General features: G+C 40.4%; 1 protein-coding gene across 6 annotated transcripts in view; it reads left to right on the top strand.

Moving 5' to 3' along the window:
- Nucleotides 1-27,187, top strand: part of ADD3 (adducin 3) — a 103,824-nt gene that overhangs the window by 56,619 nt on the left and 20,018 nt on the right. For 4 of the 6 annotated variants that reach the window (XM_040605656.1, XM_040605658.1, XM_040605654.1 and 1 more), the window contains one exon: nucleotides 17,601-17,824. In XM_040605656.1, the coding sequence (XP_040461590.1) occupies nucleotides 17,630-17,824 (195 nt within the window). In that variant the 5' untranslated portion in view covers nucleotides 17,601-17,629. Of the gene's footprint in view, nucleotides 1-12,789; nucleotides 13,038-17,600; nucleotides 17,825-26,110; nucleotides 26,251-27,187 lie in introns of those variants that run through there. The other 2 variants (XM_040605655.1, XM_040605659.1) reach the window with 2 other exon arrangements.

Here is a 27,187-nt window from a genome sequence, read left to right as displayed (position 1 = left end):
CTTCACCTTGGGGCTGCCTGTATGAAAGGGAAAGAAAAAAAGATAGAGGCGGTGTTGGCAAAGTAAAAGTGGTTTGTTCGCTTTCTTCTTTCTGGTACAAAATTGGTCTTCCTTTGTTCTTCAGCTTTTAAGACAAAACTATTACATTCACAGTGACAAAAATAAATGATGTAAGAGTGGCTGGAAACAGCTGAATGAACAGGTGAAGTGTCCAGACAAGCAAAAAGGTGTCAGCTTCCCCAGTTCTACGTGGAACGGGACAGGCAGGCGTTCACCTCCCATGCCGTCTGCAGACCTGATTTTATCTTGAAGGCAGCCTTTGGAGCCGCTGTCCTTCTCAAGACTGTGCACATCTGTAAGCAATTAGATAAATTATGCTGTTGATATCTCAGAAATTAGACTAAAACTTGTTGTACTAAGAATTTATTGTTTGAGAGGAATAATGATATAGGGGAATGCTTTAATCTACAAACAAGGTATGTTCCAGCTATGCATACCATCAGTCTTAAAGGTGCACTTTTATTAGAAGCACTCTTATTTCAGTGATGTTAAATACGTAGAGGTGCAGAGTGGATATGCATTTTGAGGAAAGTCAGATGGGACACAGCTTTCAAGTGTTGCGCTTGCCAGTAACTCCTCCACTGTAAAACAGAAACTAGGTGGTTTAGTCCCTCAGCTTTCACTTGTACACATACCCTTAACAACAAAAAAAGAAACCAGCCCTCCTGATGACATTTCAGACTGTCTTGGGTAGAATTTTCCTGCCTCTGTGGCTGGAGGAGGAGCTCATCCAGTACCTGAGTTATGTGTAAATCAGTTGATCCTTCCATGGTAAGAAACAAGGTGATGAAAACTAGTTTTCTTTTCTGGACTGAGGTACCTGTTGCATGCTGAGAATTTTATGGGGTTTTTTTAAGGTGTGTTTCTCAAAATATGTAATAATGCAGAATTGTGGCATTCCCGTTCCGGGTAGTTGTCTACTCATTATGTAAATGTATTCCCTAATGCCCTAACTGGAAGCCTGCTGGAAGCCTCCTAGTCAGCGCCCGCACTCTGCAGCTCTTGGGTTACAGCTGAGGCTCCAGTACTGGAGACTTTGCCATTAAAATAATGGGGGCAAAATGGGCTCTCCATGTGGAAAGAATATTTAATAATTATGATATACACTTTTTTTTTAATCAGTTGAGGGAAAACAAGCGATGGCAGCAGCTGTGCCATGTGAGCAAGTATGTCATGAGCCTGCTGGGCAAGGCATAGTGAAGGGCATTATTCTGCTGGGAGGTTGGCACTGGCCATGGCCCTCCAGAGTTGCCACAAAGGATTTTCTGTTCGACATCTAACGCAACAAGCACATTCATATGTTTGCAGAGGGTTTCCATGGAAACCATGTAAACTGTGATGCTAGCAGACAGAGGCAAAGGTTATACTATTGTAGAGGCCCTTTTGTATTCTCTTTAAATGTTTCAGAGCAGCTATATTTCTTAACTAATACTCTGAGCCTATGTAACAATTTGTTCAGATTTTTGTTTTGGCTGCTTTTTTTGACTGAGCATTTGTCATGGTTGTACCGAGGAGGTCAGATGAGCTGCAAGAATAACAATGAAAATGTTTGTTGTTGTGTTTTGGTTTTTTTTTTAACATACACCACTTCAGTATCATGATTTGAATTGATTTATCTTAGCAGTCTGTATATTGCTATATATCTAGATCTATATCAGCTATATATTTTTATACATAATCAACCATATATCTGTATCATTGGTAATTGATTTATCTTTTTGTTAGTGATAACAATGCAATTGGAAGAACAGGGGACAAAAGAAAATAATTCAAGCTATTCTGCCCTTACTAGTACAATTCCCAGTTCTGTTGAGTGTTTTTATTGCCCAGGTAGAACTAGCTCTTTCAGGTCATCATTCACTGGCATCTGGGGAATTTTGAATGCTCATCACCTCTCAGAATATGAACCTATGCTATTTATAGATACCAGTTTCAATGCCAGCTAGTCTTTACTATGCTTTGAGAGTCCATGTTGGTTTAAAATTTGTACTACAAATTTAAATTTGCAAACATGTCTTGCTTTATTTGTTTCAGGAAGTACTATCACCGTGGGCACAAGTGCTACTTATTATTAAAAGAAAGAGAAGTATTGTCTCTTCTGTATGATTATCCAAGTTCCCATTTGACTGTCCATGTCTGCAAAACCATGCTTGTTGATAGGTTCAGCTTAATTATCATGGGAGGTTTTTTTTTAAATGACTGAACTCAGTTCTGCACTCATATGTGCACTGGGTGCATGCTGCATGTCAGCAAGAGGTCAAGGTACCTGCTTGTTGTTCACCTGCTGCTCTATGGAAATGCGATCTTACTTGATCACGCTGTGCATGTATTAGCGTGTATAAGCCTGCCACTTAACTTTTGAACCTGTTGGTTACTTTAAGCCAAACTTGGTACAAAGTTTACAAATAACTCTCTTATGCATTACAAAAGTTGATACCTGGTTAGAAGAGAAAGGCGTAGGGTTTTAATGCTGAGGTTGAAGAGAGGTACAAGCTGATCATTCCATCTGATCATAGGACAATAACTAAAAAATAAAATCCAGTATAAATGTACATAATTAAACTTGTAATCAAATTTGCAGAACCAAAAAAAATTAAATTCTCAGATTTGAAGTGTTTTATACTTTGCTGCGAGCAGTACAAAAATCTCTTAGGTGTATAAGATGTTCCCATCTAATAGAGACCAGTAACCTAGAGGCATTGTGTTTCCAAACAACATAGTTTTGAAAGCATTCACAGTTGTCCTGAAGAAGCACTTAGTAATTACTCTTTTTGTATGTCCTATACAAGGATGGAACAGCTGACTTGGGGTACTTATTGTTGGGGGAAATAGTTTCTGATACAGAATGAAAAGGTGAAATGTACCACTAGCTCAGGGTAGCTGTTGACTCACTTTTGGGCAGCTAGGCATGCCCATAACCTGCTGCACCATGCCAGGGTGGGCCGGGAAGGGATGGGTTTGTTTAAATATTTATCTTTCTCTAGCTCATGTTCTGTTATTAGATATCAGATGTATAATTATTAAAAGCTTTGTATCCAGTGCCTCATTAATGTTAAAAATAACTTTAAAAAAAATAAAAATAGATCAGTTGGAATAGCTCCATCCATCTTAGTCTTCTAGTCCAGTATCATCCGATTACAAACAACACTTTGAATATAAAATGAAAGTGAACACAGGATAGACATAACAAAAACCTATCTTCAGGTTCATATAGCATAATTGTGTAATTGCACTCCGTGAGGGACAGGATATGTGCAGCAGGTAGGAGTGTTTTTCATTATGAGTTCCAGCTTTCTGAAGTTGAAGGCAGAAGTCTCAAGAAAAGGTCTGTTCATACAGCACAAAACTTTGTATGCTTTTCATCACTTCTTCCTGAGTGCTTTGCAGTACAAACTCTGACCAGTTTTGATAATTTCTCACAGAGAGGGAACATAATACTGGTGATGCAGGCAGAAATCAAAATCCCATAGCAATTTGCCAGAGAATTAAAAAGAACAACAACAAAAAAAAAAACACAGCAGCCCATGAATGGCATCTTAAGTGCTTGTTCTAGTGCATACTGGAAGCATCACTCAAGATAAAAAAAACCAGAAATCTAGCTATCCCCCTGCCCAAAATAATGGAATAAATTAGCAAGTTAGAACAATACATCTTAATGGAAAAAAAAAAATTATCAACTTACTGCCCAACTCTAAAAGCAGCATCCACCACTACTCCTCCAGCAACCTTTTAGACCAGACTCCAGAAAACAGATTTGTCCTGTAGATTCCTGTTTTCTTTTTTGGATTAGGAAATTATTTCCAAAAAAGATGCAGTTCATCCACATCCCCACTGTGGCTAACGTAGAGCTGTGTCCACCCTGGGTTGGTGGTGTCCTCCGCAGCATTACAGCCTGTCTGTGGAAGCTGTCATGAATCAGCCTTTGGCAGGCGTCTAATCGCCTATTATTCAGCACTTGATTAATGAAGTTTTGTGGTATCTTTTGGCATGTTCTTACATTAATACAGAGATCTTTAATTCCTTGAACAGCGTTAAATTTTTATAAATGTTTTTAAAATAAACGTCCAACACATAAGTGAACAAGATAACTGAAAGACATAGAAAAGACGTGATTTACTTTCACTCCTCAAACAGATGTAATCTGTATAGCCTCAGACATTATTTTTTTTTTGTCATCAGTAATTTTCCTATGGTATAAACTGAAATACCATGCTTATCGAGATGATTTCCGTGAGTTATTTAAATATTCAAAAATAAGCATCACCAAAGCTCAGAACACCATGTAATTTTTACAGCAATTGTTAACTGATTTTTAATTTGGTTGCTTTTAATTCATAAGGATATAATGGAGATTAAAATTTGCCCCAACATCTCTCTGCACTCTGAGTCTGAACTCTGGCCCATGGGTAGCATGTCTGATACTTGGATTTAACATAGACATAAGTAGGTTTAATTGCAAACAGCCAAATACGGTTTTCAGGCCAGGTTTACAAACGAGCTTTGGAAATTCAATTAAAACAACTTTTATGTTATTTTATGAATTTCTGTCATAATACATTATATTGAGATAGTTTTATCTAAGAGACAGATAAGTTAATGTATTTGTTGGCTTCAGAATATTATTGGAATTATAAATAAAAAATCTAAGTCAGAACTGGAAGAATTATTTGGGGAAGGACTTGAGGGAGAGTCTTCCATGCTGTATGTGTTACTGATCAAAGGCAACATGTGTCCTCAGAATTATAACCGAGGTCTTTACAGCTAGACTTTGAGTCCACTGGTACTGCAACTCATTCAGGTGCCTAGTTTGTTTCTCCTCTAAGAGAAACCACGAAGAAGATTTTCTTCTTTTGCCTGCTTTAGTAGAAAGTAAGTGTCTTCTGAAGCTGTCTGTGGTGGATGGTGTTTGTGCCACCTTGGCTTCTAAGAAGTTCTGTCCCTAGTACATTGGACTAGCTCCTCTTTAGACACGAAAATATTCACACTTCATGCAACTGCTTGGGACAAAAGGGAGGATGATTTAAATCTCAAGAAGTGTTGAATGTCAGGCTCATTTTGCATTTTAGAAACAACACAGATGTTTGCAAGTCCCCAGGATTTCACGTAGCATGCCAAGATGTATCCATGCTCTGTGATACTGAAGTAGTTTGTTGTATGTCTTCTATTTCATCCAGACTTTCAGTGCTTATGAGTGATGATGGAGAAGGAGAAATACAGGATAAAAGTAGATAATTGCTTGCTTGCACTGGAAAATAATAACCTAATTATGAAATATTTATATATTCTCCTTTTGAATTTTAAAAAACTAGTCTTTCTACTGTGCTTGTTGCTGACTCACCATACCCCTCACTGTGTGTCCTACCGAAGCTTTTGTTAGTAAATCTTCACCACTTGTTCAGGGGTTTGCTGGCTACTGCTCTGGGCACATCTGCTTCTCTGTTCAGGGCTGTGGTTAAGTCCAAAATGACCCTCTGACTTGCCGGCTTGCTTGAAATTCAGTGGAGTAATTTTCCATTCCTGAAGGTGTAGAAGACCTTTAGCTCTCCAAATTTAATTTATCTTTCCAGTACCATGAGGAAAAGGTGACTGAGGTGAGCAAAGGTCAAATGCAGGCCAAGTCTATTGAGATTGATATACATATTTATATAGGTAAAACTTTGACTGCATATGAAACTGTATATTTACCAGTTAGGTAGTTGGTTGGGTTTTTTTTTAAATTATTTTCAAGTAAGCTGAAGCCAATATTAGCAATGTGGAGAAACAGGAAAAATGTTGCTGCACCACTGTAAATTCTAGGGATTTCACTAGGAGCGATAATCAAATCAACATGCTTTTAATATAGCTAATTAAGTAGCTGCTTTTTGAGCTTTCGAAGAGGGCCTGGCTGCCCCTGAATGTCCGTGTGGCCCTTCTCTGCTCCATACTTTCCCCTTCCCTTTTCCCCCAGACTATATGTAACCCTGGTCCCTTTGCGTATCCAGGTCAGAGCCTAGCTTTGTGGAGAGGTGTGCTAGCACAGCTAGGGGATGGCGTTTTGAAAGGTGGGGAGCTGAAACGCGTGAGTTGGGACAGGCAGGATCACCTCAAGCCAGCCAGGAAAACATGAAAAACTGTAGCATAAAGTGTGCTTAAGTTAAGTCCTCTAAAGATGAAAATTTTGTACATATTAGGCATGCAACCATAACCCAAATTAAATTCTGCACATTTGTTAACTTCTGTCATGTTACTTTTTAATATACGTCAACATTTATGTTTGCAAATGGACCAGGGAGGAGAAAGATTTTCCTCTATGTTCAAACAAAACTAATTCCAGTAATGGAGACCCAATGAGGTGAGAAAAGGCACGGTCAGCATAATTTGGGACTAGTGATTTACAGATTTTGTCCCCTCTTCCATCCCATGGCTGATATAAGCTGTTAAAGTCTTACTAACAGAGCCTTCCCTCTACACCCCCATTTGTAGCTTGCTTTTTTAGAGCATTTACTAGAGTAAAAGTGTAGCTTTTTTTCTGGAGATGCCCAGGTATTTTTTCCATGCTTCTCCCTGCCAATCAGTGGCACTGTGTCTGCTGCCGTCAGGCCTGGGCTGGGCTGGCATAATTTGTTTCACGCTTTCATTGATCTCAACAATTACTATTTTTAAATTACAGTTAAAAACCTTAAGATAACCATAAAGCTCCTACTATGCCTGTTCTTCATATGTGAAATCAGTATATGCAATTGTGGTTTTATCTAAAACATTCTTAGTTTTTTACTATAACCACCATAAATCAACTTTTTGAAATGCTGTTGTTTTCTGTTTAATGTGAGAATGTATGTAGAATTCAGTAAAATGTTAAAATTCCTTTTTTGAGAAGCTAGCCAATTTATTTTGACATGATCAGGCTGATACTGGTGTATTAATGTGACTTGTGTTATTGCTTATTTAAAACTTATGGTGGAGTGATTCAGAGATCCCAAGATGAACTGGGGGGAACCGTGCAGGGTGTGGTGCATCATATAAATAAAGATACAGTTTGTCCTGAAGACTTTATGATCGAAGGCCTGGCACAATTTCATCTTTTCTTCAAATCTCCAGTTACAAATGTCCCTACTGAGATTAGCTGTTGGCTGGGTTTCCAGTTCCTCACTTATGAGTTACGGAGGGCATTGAGCTGCAATTCAGGATGGTCAATGCATGGCAGTGGTCTTAAATGGGGTCTACACAGAGCTGTCGGTGGTGGTAAAGGTCAGGATTTGATGTGAAGAGGGGGAACTCCAGGAGTTTGGGCTATAAAAAGGTTTGGCTGCATGCTGCCATACACGAGTTTGGTTGTTCATGTAAAACATTCGTAAAATCTAGCAGTTGCCTTGTGTCGATCATCTGGGTTGCCCACCGTCACAGCCTCTGACCCTCCAGAAAAATGCAGGAGGCAGCTGCTTTGGCCATGACATTTCTCAAGATAATCAAACTGCCATAAATCAAGAAGGCTTTTGATGTGCCCTGGGATCAATAAGAGCTTTCCCTGCTATCTAGTGTCACCCATTATACCAGTGAGTGAGGACGGCTCTTGCAGATTGCTGGGAGTAGCCCTCATTACTCCAAATGGTGCTTTGCAGGTTGGTGTGAATTAGTGGAATTTTTTTAAAAAAATTATTTACATAGCAAACTTGGTTCTTCTGCTCCATAACTCTGTAGATCTGTGTAAAGAGTGAAATTTTCCCCCAGCATGGGTGCAGTTCAGAGGCAGCCCAAGAAGAAAGTCATCAGGGGAAGTGAGAGGTTTTGCATTGCAGGGGGGGAGAGAGGAAAAGCGCTGCAAAATGTGAAAGGTTTTGACTGCAATCAGGTTTTTCAGTTATGTGCAGTTTTTTACAGATAAGTTCTCAGTTGTTATTTTGGAGGATCCTAGGTTTCATCTTTTTCAAAGGATTTAAGGAAATTTTTCAGCCTTTGCTTGTCTATGAGTGAGGGTTCTGTGTTTGCATACTTACACAGTTTAATATGGATAAGTACTAACAGAATGTAATCTATTAATTTAGCGCTCTCTTGTCTACTGCCTTGTGAAATATTTTTAGGTAACTTAGCCACAACTGATTTTGTAGATAAGCAGAGATAAACCTAAAAAAATATAAGATATATTTTCATTGTCTTAAAGTTGCAATATTTTGGAAAATAACTACCTTACTTTTCCATTACCAGGTTCCCAGATATCTCTGAAACTAGATGAATTCAAAATACTGTCCTCCCCCTCTCCCCCCCGACTAGTAATCTGCTCTGTCCCTTTGTAACATGAATGTGAGCAGGGTGAGAACCAACAGTTGAAGCTCCTTTAGTGCTGCAGCGTTTGCGCTTGATCAGAATCCTTAAAACCAAAAGCAAAAAGCAGTTATTCCTATCGAAAACTGATCCGTATGTCTTATGTCTTCATTTCTGGTTTTATAATAAAACTGAAATACGCATTTGGGGTTAAAGCTCCCTGGTATTATTTTGAGGGGTTTGTTGAGTCAAGTAAAGTCAAAGGCAAATGATCTGGTTTTTGCTCTGCAAGTATAGTTTACTTGTATCCCTTATTGATACTAACTCTGCAGGGTGTCAGTTAGTGTCGGGAACGGATAAATACAGGACAATAACTCCCGGTGAGTGCCGAGATCACTGATGGATTCCTTGAAATATGTAAATATTTGGTAATAGTTATTACTTTTGTTCTAGGCATCCAAACGGGTTTGACATGGGTGGGTAAATGTCATCTGTAAAAAAGGGGTAACAAAACAGGATCAGCAAGAGCTGAGATGCACTGCCAGTCTGGCAGAGCCCATCAGGGCTGTGCTGGCCCGTGAGCCTGTTCTCTGACATGGGCTGCGCTGCTGGGAGCTGCTCAGGAGCGCCTGGATCTTCCCATGTCCCCATGGCTTGTGACGTGCTGGAGTTACACACATGTTCATGTGCTTTCATCAGCTAGAACTACTGTTTAGAGATGATTGCAGTACATATGTTCTTAATATAGTTTTAAAACTGGTTACATTTGGATGTATGGTTTATTCTTTGTAATGTCTAAACTTCCAGGTGGCATTGGGAAAGAGCCAATGCTTTTCTTTTCATTTGGATTTGCCAAAAGAAACCAATCCCAGAGAGTTGATTGAATTCTTGCAGGTCGAGCACTCCTGCTGCCCGTGAGCTGGCTGAGGGTGGTCACGAGCAAATGCCGCACCAAAGCAGCAGTTCTGCTGCCATTGCTGTGCTGGCTGCCTCCTCTGCCAGAGGTCTTCTGCTTTCAGAGCCTTTTTTGTAGAAGTCCTAAATGCTTCAAGGGAATACAGCTTCAGAAAGCTTGCAACTTGAAAATCTGTAGTAATTAATGTTGCTCTGGTCCTTTACCAAATCCTCTGGAGCAGTAGAGGTAGGAGGGAGCCTTCTGTGAGTGGCAGGTAATTTTTACCGTGGAGCAAAGTGGGAATGAGCAGAAAAATGTTACAGGGGGAGAAGTAACTTCATTTCCGTTGTTGTCATTCACCACACCTGTGCTTTCTGTGAGAGGAGCTTTCTGTGTATGCCATAGGGAGAGGTTTTCTTTTCTCTGGATGTCTCCTTGGCTTTCTGCTACAGCAAGGATATCCCTCCCGGTCAGCAGTCCTGCCTTTGAATAGAAGTAGGTTATTTAACCTTAGTATTTTCAAGTGATCTCATATCCTGTGCATAAAATTTTAATTTAATGCTGCTATAGAAAAACACCTTAAACCAAGAGAATCTTACATTCTCATCATAGAACCCATTTTTACTCTGCTTTTTTGTGAACTTCAGTATAACATAGAAGATGAAAAAAAAAACAGAGGAGAAGCAGGTGTGAGGTAAGACTGACAGCTTTTCAAGTCTAGTGAGTACAGAAACTATTTACATTTTAACAAATAATTTAGTGTATTAGCTGTTTTCACTCTATTTAAGGAGGTGATTTTTTAAAATTGCCTTAGAAATAGTGTCTTTCAGTGGATTCCACACTGTTTCATAGGACCAGTTACCCTGTGTACCCAAGCAGACATGCCAACTATCAGCAGTCCAAAGTGCAATTTAATGTTGTTTCAAAATATACGCATATGCTTCCATATGTAAATAAAACTTACCTATGAGCAAAATATAACTCAGTTTTATACAGAGTTTCTGGTAAAAACTGTTTTGGTAAGAAGCTGTAAACCAAGTAGTTATTAAAAATAATGAATAAATAAAAGGAGGAAAAGAGAAATATTTTTTTTTTTTAAAGGAACAAGGTTAGGGAAAGGGAAAAAACAAACCTGCATGATATATGTGGGTGACTGACCTCCCTCTCTTAAAGCGAGGTTTAAGTGGTACAGTCTATTGTGTCTCTTTAAAGTTGCAAATTAATAGTTCTTATTTGCTTGTGTCATACTGTTACAAATAATTGGTGTGGCAAACTGTGTCCAGCAGTAAAAGAGGATTCATAATGAATAATACATATGATATGAATCTTCCTTCACCACTTTGAGATTTCAGTGCTTTCTCGTGGTGCAGCCAGCCCCTTCCTGGTGTGATGAAGGAATACTTGGGTGCATCATTTCACCATCAAACTCTGAATTCCTCCTCTGTTACTTCTCTGTAACCAGTTTGTGTTGACTGGGTTTGTTCTGACCTGAATGTTTTGTGTAAGTAACAGCATAATCTCAAAATGTTCTTATTCTGTGCACAACTGTAACAATTTGCTTGTAAAACAAGAAAATATCATTTTATGGAGTGAAGCAAGGAAGCCCCTATGCAGCTGACTGCTCAAAGGACAGCAATGGAAAGAGCCCAGTTATGTACAGCCTCTCCTCAGCACAGGGGGTTCAATACTGGGCAAGATGGGCCTTGTCTCTGAACTTTAGAGGTTGTCCTTTTGCGTCTGGTTTTGTCTTTTATCACACTGTCACTCAGAAAAGGGTAACTGGATAACTTGCTCATCAAGGGTTCTCTCAATCATTTAAAAACTGTCACGCTGCAGTGAGGAATACCAAAGTGTGAATGATTAAAGTAGTTTGGGTCTAGAGGGTTAAGCATACAAGCTCATTTATGAGACTTAACACATGCAAATAGCATTTATGGCCATGTGGTAGAGCATATTGGATGCATCAAACCATCGTTCTAGGCTTGAGGTTTTTTTCCCCCCACTGCTTGTGCTGCAAAATGTTGGCAGGCTGGCCTGCAAATGTGGAGGTGCAGACTACACCTGCTACAGGCTGGGCGCATTATAAGGAGCTTGCCTTAACAGAGGAAAAAAATGTTACATCTTCAGTTAAAGGTATAGCCCTCCTATTCTGGGTGGCTATCTGCAACCTCCTATGTTACCTCACTTTCTGACAGCAAAGAATAGCTGGCTCAGTTCCATTTTACACTGAGTAAAGCGTGAGTTGCGCAGCTTGAATATTTATGTTGACTATAATTGCGCAAAAATAATTCTTTAGATTTAACACAGAAACACAAAACTAAGATTCAGATATACTCAAGTTCTTATTTCTTAGGAGAAAATACTCTACTGCCACATAGTCTCTTTCATGTGGTGTCTGAAAGGATATGATGATTATTTTATTAGCTTACTCTATTTAAAAGCAGAAGGACTTAAATTGAATATGCCATGCTGGATTAGAATATTTGATTTGTAACCAGTTTGGGCTGTAGTATGACAAATTGTTTATGGCTGCACTGCTCCTGGAAGAAGCTGTATTAGACACCCCCGTATCATCATTGTCTTTGTTTCAGAACAAACATTTGTGTTGATACGCAGTTAACTGGCTGGGGGAACTGACACAGCTGAAAATAAATTCATTTAAAAAAACCACCAAAGTTAGAAACAAAACCACAACAAAACAAAAAAACCCCAAACAAAATAAACCAAAACCAAAAAAGAACTTAAAACCAGCCAAAGAGTAGTTTATCCTACCCATTCCACCATCTCACCTTACAAACATCTGCTGGTATGAATCTGAAGAGGTAAGACCGGGAGAAAGCTGGGAAGGCTGGGAGAAGGTGCAACTACTTTATTTTTTAATGCAAATACTGCCTTGTGTCAATGTAAGGTCCTGGTTTAACAGGCTAACATGAGTGCTAGTGTACAGAATCACTGTGTATTTGTAAAATCAGTCAATGTAACATTGAAGAAATGCTACCTATCTAGTGTAGCAGAAGTATTTTCAGTTCCACAAATTGCGTTTAGAAAATGCTAATGTCTGAACATGCATCTTGCTCATCTTATCAGTGTGTGAGACAGATAAATGAAACCCAAACCTGTTGTAATGTTTAAAAAAAAAATAAAAATCTGTCAACATGTTGTCAGATATTTATAGTATTTGATGTCCTGATCAGGAGAATTTAAAAATTAATTTAATTTTGAGGTGTTTACCCAAATATATTTTTTTCCCTAGAACAGATGCAATTGCTCAGTTGCACGGCATCTCTAAATGTGTAGGAGAGAGGGTGAACAGTTGACTTTCTAATGCCAGAAGATAGCAATGGTGACCGTGTCTCAGTCTATATTCTGCTACGTATTTTTCTGTCCCTCTTAACCATTTCCTCATATTCCTTAAGCGTGTTTCTTTCTGCCAGCTAACTTATGTAGCTGACATGTTGGCTAAAGCCAAGTCTTTGATTCAGACAGGAACCTGCCTGTTTCATAGGGAGGCTGGAACAGAGATCAAGAGACACCCAGTTTGCTTCCAACAAGTCTCCTGGCAGACAAGATACTGGAGGGGGGAAGAAAGAGCAGACTGTTCCTTAAAAACAACCAGGCGAGAAATAGCAAAAGCAGAATAACACAATGTGTTCCTTAAAAAAGAAATGCTCAGATGTGGTATAGTCTAGCTCGAGCGCTCAGACCTGAAATCAGGCATACTGGTTAATGATGCGGCACACACACTGCTGATTTGCAGTGCTGGAAACTCTCAAACAGATGGATTGTACTGCATAGAGAAAAAGGGGATGTCTGAAACCAGCCATAAAAAAAATCAGCATAAAAGGTAGGTTAATGCTTTGTTGATAGGTGATCTAATGATTTGACCCCTTTTCTGTTGCTCTGTCTTTCTCTTATGGTGATATTTATTTTATATACAGTCTGTACGTTACAAAAGATATATCAAGTCAGTGCCTTCTAGTGTGTTCTTTGGCAAGATAAATTTTTCTTGCATTTGGTCTCTTGTGCTTTTTTTTTTTCCTTCAGTACTCCTTGTTTCTCTGACCTCATTATTATTTTTGAGCTGCTTTTGTGATTTGACATTGAAAACAGTTATTCCAACAAAAGCAGCACAGCGTGGTACTTAGACTTTACAAAATGTCAAATGGGGATGCTCAGGACTTAAAGTTGCAGCCTAAAATTAACAGTTCCAAGTTCCTGGAATAAATTGGAAGCTTTTGTTAAATAAAGCTTATTTTTAAGTAGAGAGATGCACAGACTCCTGACAGAGGCAGAATGTTCCACTTAACCGCTGTAGCCCACTTAAGGGTATAAAGTACAGAACAGAATAGGGAGGCCAAACCCATCAGCTGTATAAGATACCAAAGCATGGAAGGACACAACCTGTTTTCTTATGTAGCAGTTTCAGAGTTCGGTTCGTCATGAACCAGGAGGGCATAACTAGACAGGGGGAAGCAATTACCCTGTAACAAAGTCTCTTTGTTTCACAGGTCCCTAAAAGTATTTTCAGCAGAGATAGCGATTCTGTACAAGAAAAGCTTCTATGTGCTGACTTGCTCTTCTTAGTTTCTTTTGCCCCACATTGGAGTAGTTGAACCATAGGTGGGAAAACTGCTCTTCTGCATACTTTGAATCTCTTTTTGGTCTAACAGCATATGCATGCTAGGCCAAAATGTGAGCTAAAACGTGTGTCTCAGCTGAGCAAGAGTGATGGCTCTTATCAGGACAAAATCAGATCCTAGTTTAGATTTGATTTCTCTGTGTATATTTATCCTTTCTGACCAGTCTAGATATAGTGTCTAGTTGCTATAGGGGCTTACAGTCTCTCACTTCCACCTGTACTTCAGTCTCTGAAATCACTTATGCAGTATAGCGTGCCTAAGAAGCATTAGCTAGTACCACTCAGGAAGATGGTAGCTCACTTTGTATAATTCATGAACATCATTTTCGGAAGGGGTGGAAGTCAAAAGTTGCCTTGCAGCAAAGCTGATTTTTCTTCTAGGCAAAAGAATCTCACCAAAAAAAGGGGAGGGAGGGAGAGAGTCCTTTATCACAATTCATAGATTTTGAGATCTGGATTTTCTGTAAATGCTTACATCTATGTCATTACCAGTCCTGTGCTGAGAAGGAGGTACAGATTTTCAGATCCCCAAAAGCTGAGCACATTTTTAACAAATGTTCTCAGGGGGGTGGGTGGGGGAACAAACCACACAAAACAAAAAAACCAAACACCACCACACCAAAAAACAGTGCAAGATGCAGATAAATTATAAAAGAATGGCTGATTTGTTTGAAAATTTTCCAGCCAAACAGTAGGGGTTATATGAGAGTCAGCCTGGGCCCAACAGAGCAGGCATTGAACCAGACCTAATAGGAACAACTAGACCCAATACCCATATTATGTTCAGTAACGGAGAGGATTTTTATAGTATAAGGACTTCAATGTTGTAATCTTAATGGCTAGAGGTAACAAACCACTCTGAAAGGAAAAAGGAAAAAATGAAGTCCAAAGCAATTAGAAAAATCTCTTTTGTGGATTTTGGGTATTGCCAGCCACATTTGTTTCTCTTTACAGATGAATGGGTTTTTCTGTCACTGTAAGAATTAATTCTAAAGTAACAGACTTGAACTAATTGTGTCCTGTAAACCTATAATAATAACAATAAAAGGTTTTTGAAGTTCAGACATGCATGTAGTTGGTTGAACCAACCAAGTGGATCAGCAGTTAAGTGTGCCACTTGGGGTTAACAGGATTCAGGAGCATTTTAGGAAAAACAGTTGAATAAGGCAACTCCTGGGAAGAAGCAACTGAAGAGAGGAGTCACAGCTGGTTGCCAATTCAAGCAAGGTTCTTGCCATCTGCATTTCTAGACTGCTTTCAGTTACCAGCAGGTGCTGGAAGTGTCTGTTCTGACTCAGATGGAAGTATTTACCATGATACAGATGGAGAACGGTGTAGGTTTAGAGGTGTCGTCTCAGGCTTTTCATACCTTGTGGCATTTGGAGAGTGAAACAATGAGCTCATGGTCTTGTGTCTTCTCATGATGCTTTTTTCTTTTGTTTCTTAAAACCTGCATTTTTTGGGGTGGGGGGAATGGACATAATACATGGTTACATTTATAAGGGTATCTCTTCTAACCTGACCAGAGGAAAGCTGAGCTGTGATCATATCTCCAAACACTGCCCCAAGAAGTTTATTCTTCTGCTTCAGTGCTCCCAGCTGGAAAAGACAATAGTTCATTCTTTAGATAAGCTAAAGCTCCTGTTATACTCCTACTAGATTTTTCCCAAACCCTCACTTCCTTGAAGCAAGCCCCTTGTCTTCCCCTCAGCATCCCCAAATTGTTCACACGTAGCAGGCTTCCCCCGGTGGTCAGTCATTTGCTAATGCTAAATGAACGCCTACTGCACCCAAGCAGCAAATGCAAAACTCACTGGTACACTTCCCCAGCCTCCATACCATCAGAGTTCACGGAGCTTATCTCCAGGATGCAAATTAAACATGCCAGAATGTGGTGTGTTTGTCCAGCTCACCAGGTACCTCCTGGAAGCTCTGTATGTGCTCCTGGGTAATGTTCCCTCCTGGATGGCGTTTCATTCCTCAAAAAAAAAAAAAAAAAAAAAAGTGTAAAGGACAAAAAGAATTACAACCTGTAGTGATTGTCTTTTAGAAGGGTGTTAGCTGTATTTCATCTCAGTCCCAAATCTTCTCATAATCTGTAACATACAAGAAAATCATAGACATGGTTTTCTTGTACCTTACCTGCTAATGCTTTCCCAGCTCTGTAAGTGGTATCTGTCTTGTTTTCTGCCTGGGGTTTCATATTTGGTGGCAGGGATGCAGTGCCCCAGGATTTCATCCTTGTGCCCTCCCTCACAGTGTGCCAGCAAAGCTGTTTGGGTGTCAGCGTGGGAAATTGGCAGAAAACCAATTTGCATCCTCCTGCCAGCCTGGTTCATGGTGTGGCTGCGCAGTAGAGGTGCAGCACAAGGACCAGAAGGACTTGTCACAGGCAGGATGAGGGTTTTGGCTGCTTGGGCTGCTGCAGCTGGTTTTAACAGGGCTTCCAGATGTTTCATCCGGCAAATACGTGAGGATATAGTTGGAGGAGTTCAGATGCTCCACATCACTGTTCACAGAATGCCCCAAACAGTAGCTGCGCTGACCCAAATGAGGGATGGGTGAACTGTGCCACAGAACACATACCACTGATACCATAATGTCAAACCAGGCTGTTTTAATAATGCTCGACAGTTCTCATTCCTTCATGTTTGGCTTTTTTTCCTCCGAAGATGTGAATTATTTACATGCCAAATACATTTGCATGCAAATATTTTTCTATTAAATATATTATTGAATGTAGATATTTGCATGTTAAAACATATTTGCATAACACTATCTCTTCCTAAAAATCTTGCTTCGCTTTGTTCCTCAAACCTGAGAAAACATCCTTCTTCAGTACCCACTTGAGGAATGGTGTTTAAGTGTGCTTCTGAGCCTGATTCTTTACATGAAAATTCAGGTGCCTGCTTTTTTGCTTTTGATCCAGTTCTGTTTGTGTTTACAAATGCTTATCAGGTTTTTTAATGAGATTTTAAGCGTAGCTTTGGACCAAGACATGAAAGAGGTTTTTAGGGTGGTGGTTTGTTTTTTTTCCCTCCTAGTGTAATGAGCTTCAGTGAGAATCTTTGCATACAACTGCACACAAGAGGAGAAAAGCTAAAACTCAGCTGTTTGCCACGGATGCAGCCCCAGTCCTGTGCAGCCCAACATACAACCTTTTCTGTAGTCCACTTGATTTCTCTGAGTGTCTCCTGAAAGCGCAGACACCAGCCAGCTCTCTGCAGAGATCCCTTGGCAATCTTTGAGCGGCTTGGTGTCTTGTCTTTAAGCTGGGGTTATAAGATGCTTTGGAAATGCTATAATTGAGGAATGTCATCGTTCAAGTTGGGAGATGAGGTCTGAACAGATGTTAAACAGAGGCCCCATCTTCTGGGGTGTGTTTGCTTTAACATGTCAGGAAGGAGGGCTATAAAAACCGGGGGGGGGGGGGATGATGCGTGCAATGAGAAATGGTACAAGAAAGCTTGTCACAAAATATTGTAGGTCATTTCTGATGTCATATTTCTTAATTGTATGCTGTTGGGTTTTTATTTGAACTTGAATAGAAATGGTTATGCGTGATTAGAGAATTCATTACTGTTTTTTAAACACTTTTCTAGAATTTTTTCTTAGTCCTCTGATTATGATAATTATTCACTTGTTCTCTTTGCATTTTAGATGTTGTTCAGCAGGGATGAAAAAGAACATTATTTGTGTCCAGACTTGGAAGTTATATTCAACACCCTCCTTTTAATTGTTAATCATTCTTCCCTCTTCTTGTTTCAGGTGAAGCCTACCATCCGCGGTGTTGAAGCATGAGTACTGATGCCAGTCAGGTGGTGATCACTACTCCTCCCCCGGCCACAATGCCTCACAAAGAGCGGTACTTTGATCGCATCAATGAGAATGACCCAGAGTATATCCGGGAGAGAAACATGTCTCCTGACCTGAGACAGGACTTCAATATGATGGAGCAAAGGAAGAGGGTCACTCAGATACTGCAGAGCCCTGTGAGTGGGGTTAAGGGGGGGATGAGAATGAAAGAATATTATTTTCTGAGATTCCTGATTAACTTTTTGAGACTTAGAAATACATGTTACACCTAGTTAGAATATCTCTGGACCATCTTCTGAGAAGAATCACTAAACAGATTATCCAACATTTTGTTTGCATGGTGTTTTGTCTGTAAACAAGCAGCCTTTATTTTGTTAGTTTTTTCTCCTGATGCTTTTATATTCTTAAGCTTCACTGCAGTATTGCAAGAAGATCTGGCTGGCTGCAGGGTACTTAGTTAAAACATAAGGGGTAGGGAAGAGAGTGAAGGAGTCACTGGTCAAGTAAGAACAAATTAGGGCAATACTCAGAGTTCTGCTTTCTGAGTTTGAATATTAACCTATCATTTGCATCAGGAATGCTTTAATTAACATTTATAATTGGGTTAAGTTTGTTTAAAGGCTAGGCTATGTTCTTTTCATGTCCTTGGAAGCAATCATACCCGTACTTGGCCATATTAGCACTCGTCTACTCATAAGTTCACTACTTGTGTAGGCTACATATAAAACTATTAAATCTATTGAACCACACTGACATCAGTTTTAAGTTATATTTTAATATATGCATTCTTTTGGTTTAACCTGATTAATACATTGGAAAGTTATACTGTTGTCTTGAGTATTTTGAAGCCATGGGGAGTGAGTAAGGATGGTGGAGGTGATGCTTTAAGGATGTTGGAATATAATGTAATAAGGATAGCGGGACTGGGAAGGGGTTAAGCAGCTTTACAGATCCTTCTCTCTCCAGTTCCTCTGTAAGTTGGGGTGCTTCTGTAATTTTTTTTGAAGCTTTTCCATATGTAATGAGATTGCAAACAGCTGCTAGTAATCACCCTATTATAGTCATCCATGAATAACAGGATTGTTTGCTAAAGTGTTATCGTGGAGTGCCTCTTGGATCTGTGTGTTGCTCTGAGTATAATGTGAACCTGTTGACTAAGGAATTTATTACTTTCAAGTCAATTTGTGCAAGTTTGGTTTTGCAGCCAAGCTCTTTTATAAAGAAAATACTCTTAAGGGAGGTATTGCATAATGCTTTAATCACGATAATTTTATGTTAAACACTCAATTATAAAATGTGATCAGAATCTGCTTCTTCCTGTTAAAATATTCACGTTATGAATAGCCAGGACTCACAGCACAGACCAGATCTTTAGCCTAACAGAGAAAAATAAATTAGAGAGCTCTTGTTTGGGCTTGTACATGTGTTATTTTCTTGGTCCTTTCAATGGCGGTATTGAATCTGATGAGTGTAACTATTTGCTTAATGTTTTGGGGGACCTTTTGCCAAGTCTGCAAAATGTAATGAATTTCCCTTTGCTACAGCCTCTGTGGTTTTTTTAATAAATGCAGTATCACTGCAGTGCAGATGTTAGGAAGAGGGATGAAGAGGGGCAACCCCTGAGTCTGGGTAACTGCTTTAACAGAAGGTTGGGGGACAAAGCGCTGCCGGGCTGTTGTTAGTGTCCTGCCACAAGAGAAGCTGAGCCCAGCACTTTTTGGAAAGTGACTGTTTGGAGCTGCCAATAAGTTGCAAGTTTTTGTTGTGTAAGGGAACAGTTGTCCAAATAAGCCAGGACCTGCCGCCTGCTCGGCTCTCAGCATCTGCCAGGGAGAAACGACAACATGGGAGCCGAGTGTGCGATCAGGCACAAAGGGGAGTTGTCTGAGCTACTATTTCCCCTCAAGTATCTCTTTTTATTGTCTCTTGATGTAAAAAATTCACAGGAACCCTGTTATGATTTCTCAAGTGAGGAAATAAAAACAGTTTTAATACAGTATCTATAACTGAATGTCCATCAAGCAAATTTCATAACTGATTTGGGGATAGAAACTGCATTATTTCTTCCAGGTTCCAGCTGCGATGTGCCATAATGTTTTGAGAGTCAGGACTGAAAACAATTACCTTGTCTCCTCCTGAATACAATATTTGTCGCAAAAGGGCTGGAAAGCATTTTTCCTGTTACCAGTCTGCGTAACACAGGTTCAGGATTGAATTAAAGAGAATTGTGTGTAATGTTTTTGTTCTATAGCTGCAGAATTACATATTAGAAGTTTGCATAGAGCTTTGTTGCTTCTCTGGTTTATTCCAGTCGACAAGGAAGAAATAGTTTGAAGGTGTTTAGAAGAAGAGGAAGAGAGGTTATCAGACACATTTTAAAGAAGAGCTTGCTTGCTGGTAAATCTTCACCCAGTCTTAGGTACATGCATTCATATCTTTACCCAGTCTTGATATATACATTCAGATCAGAGAAACAGCTATTGAGTCATCTTCTAGCAAGTATTATTAAATGTGAGGTGAATGTAGGAAGGATAATACCTTTCTTAAAAATGCACTAGCATGTATGGACTTGAGGTGAGCTGGTTTGAACATGCACTTTCTCCAAGCAAAAGGTTATGGTGTAAAACTAAAGGGTTAATCACTGTCATATACTAGGAAACATAGATACTGATTCCATCTGTTTTATTAACAAGCTTTTTTCTTTCTTTCAAGTAGGAAAATCTAAGTCCTTTAGCAAGAAAATAAATTAGAGAATACATTTCAGGATCAGTGGTGTATTTTGCACAGTGCATGTTACTGTAAGGGCTACAGCCCTGACCAGACATCTCCAGACATCAAACTGCTGAATCTCTCTGATGTACTGTTTGATGCACATATTGATGTGCAGTCTGACTACTTGTCTCTGATGTGCAATTTCCCTTTCCCAAATTAAATAATTTAAAAGCTACCGAAAAGCTATTCCCATTATCTCTGATGTTTGCTAATGTCTTAAGAGTCTGTTCATAATAAATCTTAAACAAATTACAGACATTTTATGACTGCTGCCCACAAAGAATGTCCTGGCATTATCTGTGAATTCTATGTTTGCTGAATCCTGCATGTAACCCATGAGCATCTGATGGCCTGGAGAATCTGAGAGAACCCACGTGTTTGTTGTTCTATGTCTGTTAGAAAGGTGGAAAGAAATTAATGTCAGCTGGGTCTGAACAGACCGATAGCATCCAGAGGTACTGCTGGCCAATCTTTGAGATAAAGCCATTTGAGTTTATTACAGTACTTTCTGCAAGTTCAGAAGGTTTGGGTGCTGTGTCGTTATTTTTAAAGAAAAAATACTACATCTGTGAAGTGGACTAATTTTATTGCTTTACATCGGGTCTGAGATAATTGACCTATAATATATCCGAAATTTGAAAAGATGGGGGTTTTTTTTAGATTTTCCAACTTTGAAATTAAAAAGTTTTTTCTTTTTATGTGCTAAACAGTCATATATTGTTTGCTAACACAGGGTAAGTACCTCTTTCAAAGAGTAAACATTTGTTTGCTGTATCATCAAACCCCTTATTTCAGTTATGGTATACAAGTACTCCTGGCCTTCATTTCCTTCTGGCATTTCTCTGGTGCTTTCACCATGGCAACTGGAAGCTTCAAAAACACTGGGGGGGCTGGAAGCAATGGTTGCATAGTTATGCTGTGTGAAGACTGAACAGTCTCAGTTCAGCATTGAGGAGCTCTGTGAACTTACCAAAGGGAGAAATGCCCTGCAGCCCTCCCAGAGAGGCCACGGAAGGCGTCAGGTGTTTCTGTGGGCAGGCAGCAGTGGCATGCTGCTTCCAGTGAAGTGAGACCATGTGAAAGAATTGTCTAACCAGCAGGAAAACTAACTACAGTCTTTAGCTAACAGGACAGTGTGTGTAACCCAACAGGAAATTAGGATCACTCCTTAAACTGCACTGAGGAGTGCCTTACATCCACTTTACATCACTGTATTTGAAGAAGAGCCACAGGTCAGGGTGGAAATGGGAGAGGACGCGCTCTTATACATAAGATATACTGTTATATGAGATATATTTTATTATTTTTATTGATGTAAGAAAAAGTTGGAGTACTCAAATTTGTGTATTAACTATAAGTTGAACAGTTGAAATATATAAACATAAAAATCCTTGGTTATTGGAATTTAAATGCCCAGTTTATGTTTTGAATTTACCAGTGAAAGTTTTGTGTGGCTTGTCGAGACCCATTGAATGTGAACTTGCTATTTTTACATATGAAACATGGTTACTTGGAGCTTGTTTGGTTTTAAGTTGAGCACTTTGCTGGCAGGATCTCATCATGCTTTGCTTTAATTTCATGTTGTATATAGAGAGCATCTACCAATCCTTCATGGTTCTGCAGGGTGTTCAGGGCAATTCTACTTGGCACTACTATAACATGAGGGCATTGGTTCAGGTTTAGCCATCCCGATTGCAAAATCAGTTCTTTTTGTGCTGAGGTTAAAAATGTACTTCTCCCCTGTGCCTCCCTTCCTTCCTTGTACATGTACACACACCCCTGCCTACCCATGCTAGCTGGTCTTGCCCAAAAAAGTGGGGAGATAACAGTCCAGCTTAGCAACTTGTCTATTCAGAGGTCTGCCTTAGCAGACAGGATTTTCTCCTCAATAACAAGCAAACCCACCCACACTTGATGATGATTTTTTTTTTCATGGCTGTGTTATTTTCAAACCATCAGGACAGGGATGAAGGATGGTTTGATTTATTTTTTCCCCCAATTTCTGCAGTTGTCTAGCTTGCTTCATTTTGTATCAAGTGAACATCCCGTATCTTTGCAACACCACTCACTTTTGGGGCAATTTATTTTCTCTAAAATATCAAAGTCCTTTCAGTTCCTCCCATGTTTCAGCTTCTGCTGCTCTTTCCCCACTAGTTCAAAAGCCTTTTGGATCTTTCAAGAGCATCACCCTTTGGTCTTAAAGGGCTCACAACTTTGTACATCCCCTGGGACCTCCTTGCTGGGCAGGCCTCTCGCACTGCAGCTCCTTCTTTGATCTTCTCTGCCATCTTCCTGCTGGGGAGTCATGACTCTCCTCTTGTCACAATAGCTTATTTAATTGCATGCTTTCATCATACAAACTGTGCAGCATTTCGTTCACCAGGGGAGATAAGCTCAACTTGGCATGTCATTTAAGACATGCCACAAAACGTCCCTTAAAGATCCCCTGTGAGCCGTGACAATACCCTGCTGAGCCTGGAGCAGACCAGGTGGCCTGGGCAAGTTCAGCATTTTAAGTGAGGAGGAAATTATGCTCAGGGTAATGGTGTCTTAAATCAAGGCCATCCACTAGATTTCTGAGAGGGAACCAAGAAATCCTATTGCCTAACTTCCATTTCTATAGCTGTGACAGTGCGCGGTCAATTCATATCCATCTGCACCACAAGAGCAATTGTGAGTTTTTCCCCACTTTGTTACATTAAAAATTAGTTACTTTGCACTCCTCTCATTTCCATATTGGTGCTTTCCATTTAGTTAAAATCATGATATAAATGCCAACAGTTTTCAAATGAATCCTTGCCCCCCTGCCTCATCCATATTTCTAATCTTTCTGCTGGTTGTTAACTGCTTGGGTTTGGGGTTTTGTTGTCTTGGCAGGTGTCTACAAATTCTGTTGTACTTTTGGTACTGTGTCCTTTAGATTACTCAGATCATTAAACATTCAGATCCATCCTCTTTGCCTGATTACTTTCCTATGATTCTATATGTATTTGAAGTTATTAATTGTGAATAACACTCTGATCTGGATTAATTCCCTAGGTAAGTGATAAGGTGATCTAAAATACAACACATTGTAACAAAATCCACCATTTTTCTTTCATTCACTAGTCTTGTAAATTCTGTCCAATGAAGGCATCAAATCTGTCTGGTGAGAGCAGTACAGATAATGCATAATAACTGAAAGGACAAGCTCAAGACAGGTGCATCCCCATGAGCAGGAAATCAAGGGGACAGGAGACCTGCATGGATGAGTAAGGAGCTTCTGGCAAACTTCAAACAGAAAAAGGAAAATTACAGGTTGTGGAAAAAGAGACAGGTCACTTCAGAGGAATATAAGGATGGGATCAGAACATGCAGGGAGGTGACAAGGAAGGCTAAGGTCCGACTGGAATGAAATCTGGCAAGGGAGGTCAAGAACAACAAGAATGGCTTCTTCAAGTACATTAGCAGGAAAAGGATGACTAGGGAAAATGCAGGCCTGCTGCTTGAATGAGGTGAGTGCCCTGGTGGCGAAGGACACAGAAAAGGCAGAGTTACTTAGATGCCACCTTTGCTTCAGTTTTCACTGCCAAGGCTGGCCCTCCAGTTTACTAGGCCATGGAGGCAAGAGAAGAAGTCTAGAGAAAGGAAGACTTTCCCTTGGTCAAGGAGGTTCATGTTAGAGATCACTTAAGCAAACCTAATACCCACAAATCCATGGGCTCCGATGGGATGCACCCCCGAGTGCTGAGGGAGATGGCAGATGTTATTGCCAAGCCACTCTCCATCATCTTTGGAAGGTCATGGAGGACAGGAGAGGTGCCTGAGGACTGAAAGAAAGCCAGTGTCACTCCAGTCTTCAAAAGGTAAGAAGGAGGACCCAGGAAACTACAGGCTGGTCAGCCTTCCCTCCATCCCTGGATAGGTGATGGAACAGCTCATGCTGTAGGTCATCTCAAAGCATGTGGAGGAAAAGAAGGTTATCAGGAGTAGTCAGCATGGATATACCAAGGGGAGATCATGCCTGACCAACCTGATAGCCTTCTGTGATGGAATGAACGACTGGCTGTGTCGACAAGGGGAGACTGGTGGACGTTGTCTACCTTGACATCAGCAAGGTTTTTGACATGGTCTCCCACAACATCATGTGTAAACTCAGGAAGTGCGGACTAGATGAGGACCGTGAGGTGGATTGAGAACTGGCTGAATGGCAGAGCTCAGAGTTGTGACCAGCGGTGCAGAGTCCAGCTGGCGATCTGTAGCCAGTGGTGTTCCCCAGGGGTCAGCACTGGGTCCAGTCCTGGTGAACTCGGTTATCAATGTCCTGGATGAACAGACTAGGTGTACTTTTGGCAAGTTTGCTGATGAAACAAAATGGGGAGAAGGCAGCCGTGCTGCCATTCAGCAAGATCTGGACAGGCTGGAGGGCTGGGCGGAGAGGAACTCTTACCCATGTCTACAAATATCTTAAGGGCGAGTGTCAGAGGACGGGGCCAGGCTCTTTTCAATGGTGCCCAGCGACAGGACAAGGGGCAAAGGGCACAAACTGCAGCACAGGCAGCTCCAGCTGAACATGAGGAAGAACTTCTTTACCTTGAGGGTGACAGAGCACTGGCACAGGCTGCCCAGAGAGGCTGTGGGGTCTCCTTCTCTGGAGACATTCAACACCTGCCTGGATGCAACCCTGTGCAACCTGCTCTGGGAGAACCTGCTTTAGCAGGGGTGTGGACTAGATGATCTCCAGAGGTCCCTTCCAACCCTGATCGTTCTGTGAATCTGTGATTTAGCTGTATTCATTTTTAAGGCTTTTTTTTTTTTTAAGGCTTTTGGTTGGTTGGGTTTGGCTGTTCAATAATCCTTTGGTTTAGTACGCTCTTTTAACAGTGCCTGGAAAATCCTGGAAGGTCATGACTGATAACTTTCATCCCTGGCTGCAGAGGCACATACATCCAGAATGCCCTGCAAGACCTCTGCCTGTCATCTGTCCTGGTGCATCACCGCCAAATGTGCTTCCACCCTCCCTACTCCTGCCCTTACTGAAAAAGTTAATTATGCTTGGAAATCTGTTAGACCCCTGACAAACTGTAATTTGGTTAAATTTCAGCAGTTATATTACATCTAGCAAGATGCATAGTATGACTTTATTCCACAAGAACATGAGGGAGGGACACAGACCCTCCATTCATGGCAGCAGTTTTGTGAGGGTGGGACGACAGCTGGCACTGGGACTTGGGGAGCTGGGTGTGCTGAAGATAGGCTTTGCAAAGGAGTTCAGTGCTTCAGGTTTTGCTTTAATCATAGGGTATCTCTAGGCTGTTTATCGCAGGAGTAAACACACCAGCTCACGGAGGGAAGCTAGTGTGTACCAGGTTAGAGGAGCCGGAAAAACCAGCGCAGGCTGAGCTCGGTGTGGGGACCTGCTTGCTGCTGATTGAGTCACTGCATCCAGCCCAGATAGCCACACGCTTCACTGCAACTGAAGAGATTATTAAAACTTTACCTAATTCCCCCTATGTATTACTAAGCCCATTTCTTTCTATCTTAACACAAAAGCTTCCCCCTACACACACCCTGGGTTGTTTTTTTTCCCCGTGGTGTTAACAAACGCTTTTTGTGACTTATCTTCTCCCCACCAGCCTTTACTCGCTGGCGGGTTTTTTTGTGGCCGACTCCACCCTTTTCCACTTAGTGCACCGGTTGTTTGTATCTGAACTCCAGTCTTGAAACAGTCTGTTACGAACCAGTATCGGCTGTTTTGGTGAAGGTCTTGCTCTCCGCCAGCAGCCACAGCTACGTTTGCAGCACGGGAGTTAAAACTGACATCTCTTCGCTCTCCAGAACAAAATACCAGTTAAGTTTTAAAAGTTTTCTTCAGCGGTGGTGATTTGGCTTAGAGACTCTGTGGGCACATTTATGTGTAGATGTGTTTTTAAAAACGCGTTTAAGATACATAAACTGTGATCAAAAATGGGAAAAAGTGAAAATGGGTGAAGGGTTTTCTTGTATTATTCTGCTGCTTTTAGTCAAACAGCAGTGCTGTTGCTGCCTTACATGTAGGGACCCCACATACCTTTTCTACCAGCTTTCCTGCAGGCTGACATACCAAACTGTTTGGACCTTACTGCAGTTAATCCTGATGCAAGCACATGCTTTCTCCTCTTGAAGGTTTGCAATGGCATAGAATATTGGTAGATAACCTGTATACCATTGTTTTCTCTATTTACAGGGAAAATTTTTTCTTACTATTCTTATTTCTACTTCTTTTGAGTGGATAAGGACTACATGGAGAAATCAATGGACAATAAACAAGAAACAGCATAGAAAGATAGGCAAAATACCTATGAGCCTGCATACTTTTTAACCTCCTCAGAGAGCTGCCTACCAAGATGAAGAGATTAATACTAAAATTTTCTAACAACGTTTTTGTTCTGTGCTATATATAGATGTGTATACATGTAAAATAGGTTACTCTAGCAAGTTGGTTATTCTATTTTTTCTGCTTATGTTGACGGAAAAATACCGGTTGTCAACTGGTACATGCAAATGTTGATTTGATTCTTAAAAGCCCCAGTTTATGCTGTCAGCTCACACTTAGGCTGTCCTGCTGAAAGAAAAATGAAGTGAATGAGTCAGAACTGAGGCTTGTAACTTCACGCTTGAGTTTCAGAGAACCCTTGCAGGTCTAAGCTGAAAGATGTTTGCATCTAAACTGCTTGAGTTTGATGTGTATTTTCAAGATGATTGCAAGTATTTCTGGAGAAGTAATTTTATGGTGTTAGAAAAACCTT

This window comes from Falco naumanni, chromosome 9 (genome assembly GCF_017639655.2).
Source record: "Falco naumanni isolate bFalNau1 chromosome 9, bFalNau1.pat, whole genome shotgun sequence".
NCBI classification, from domain to species: domain Eukaryota; kingdom Metazoa; phylum Chordata; class Aves; order Falconiformes; family Falconidae; genus Falco; species Falco naumanni.
This window is presented reverse-complemented; position numbering and strand designations above follow the sequence as displayed.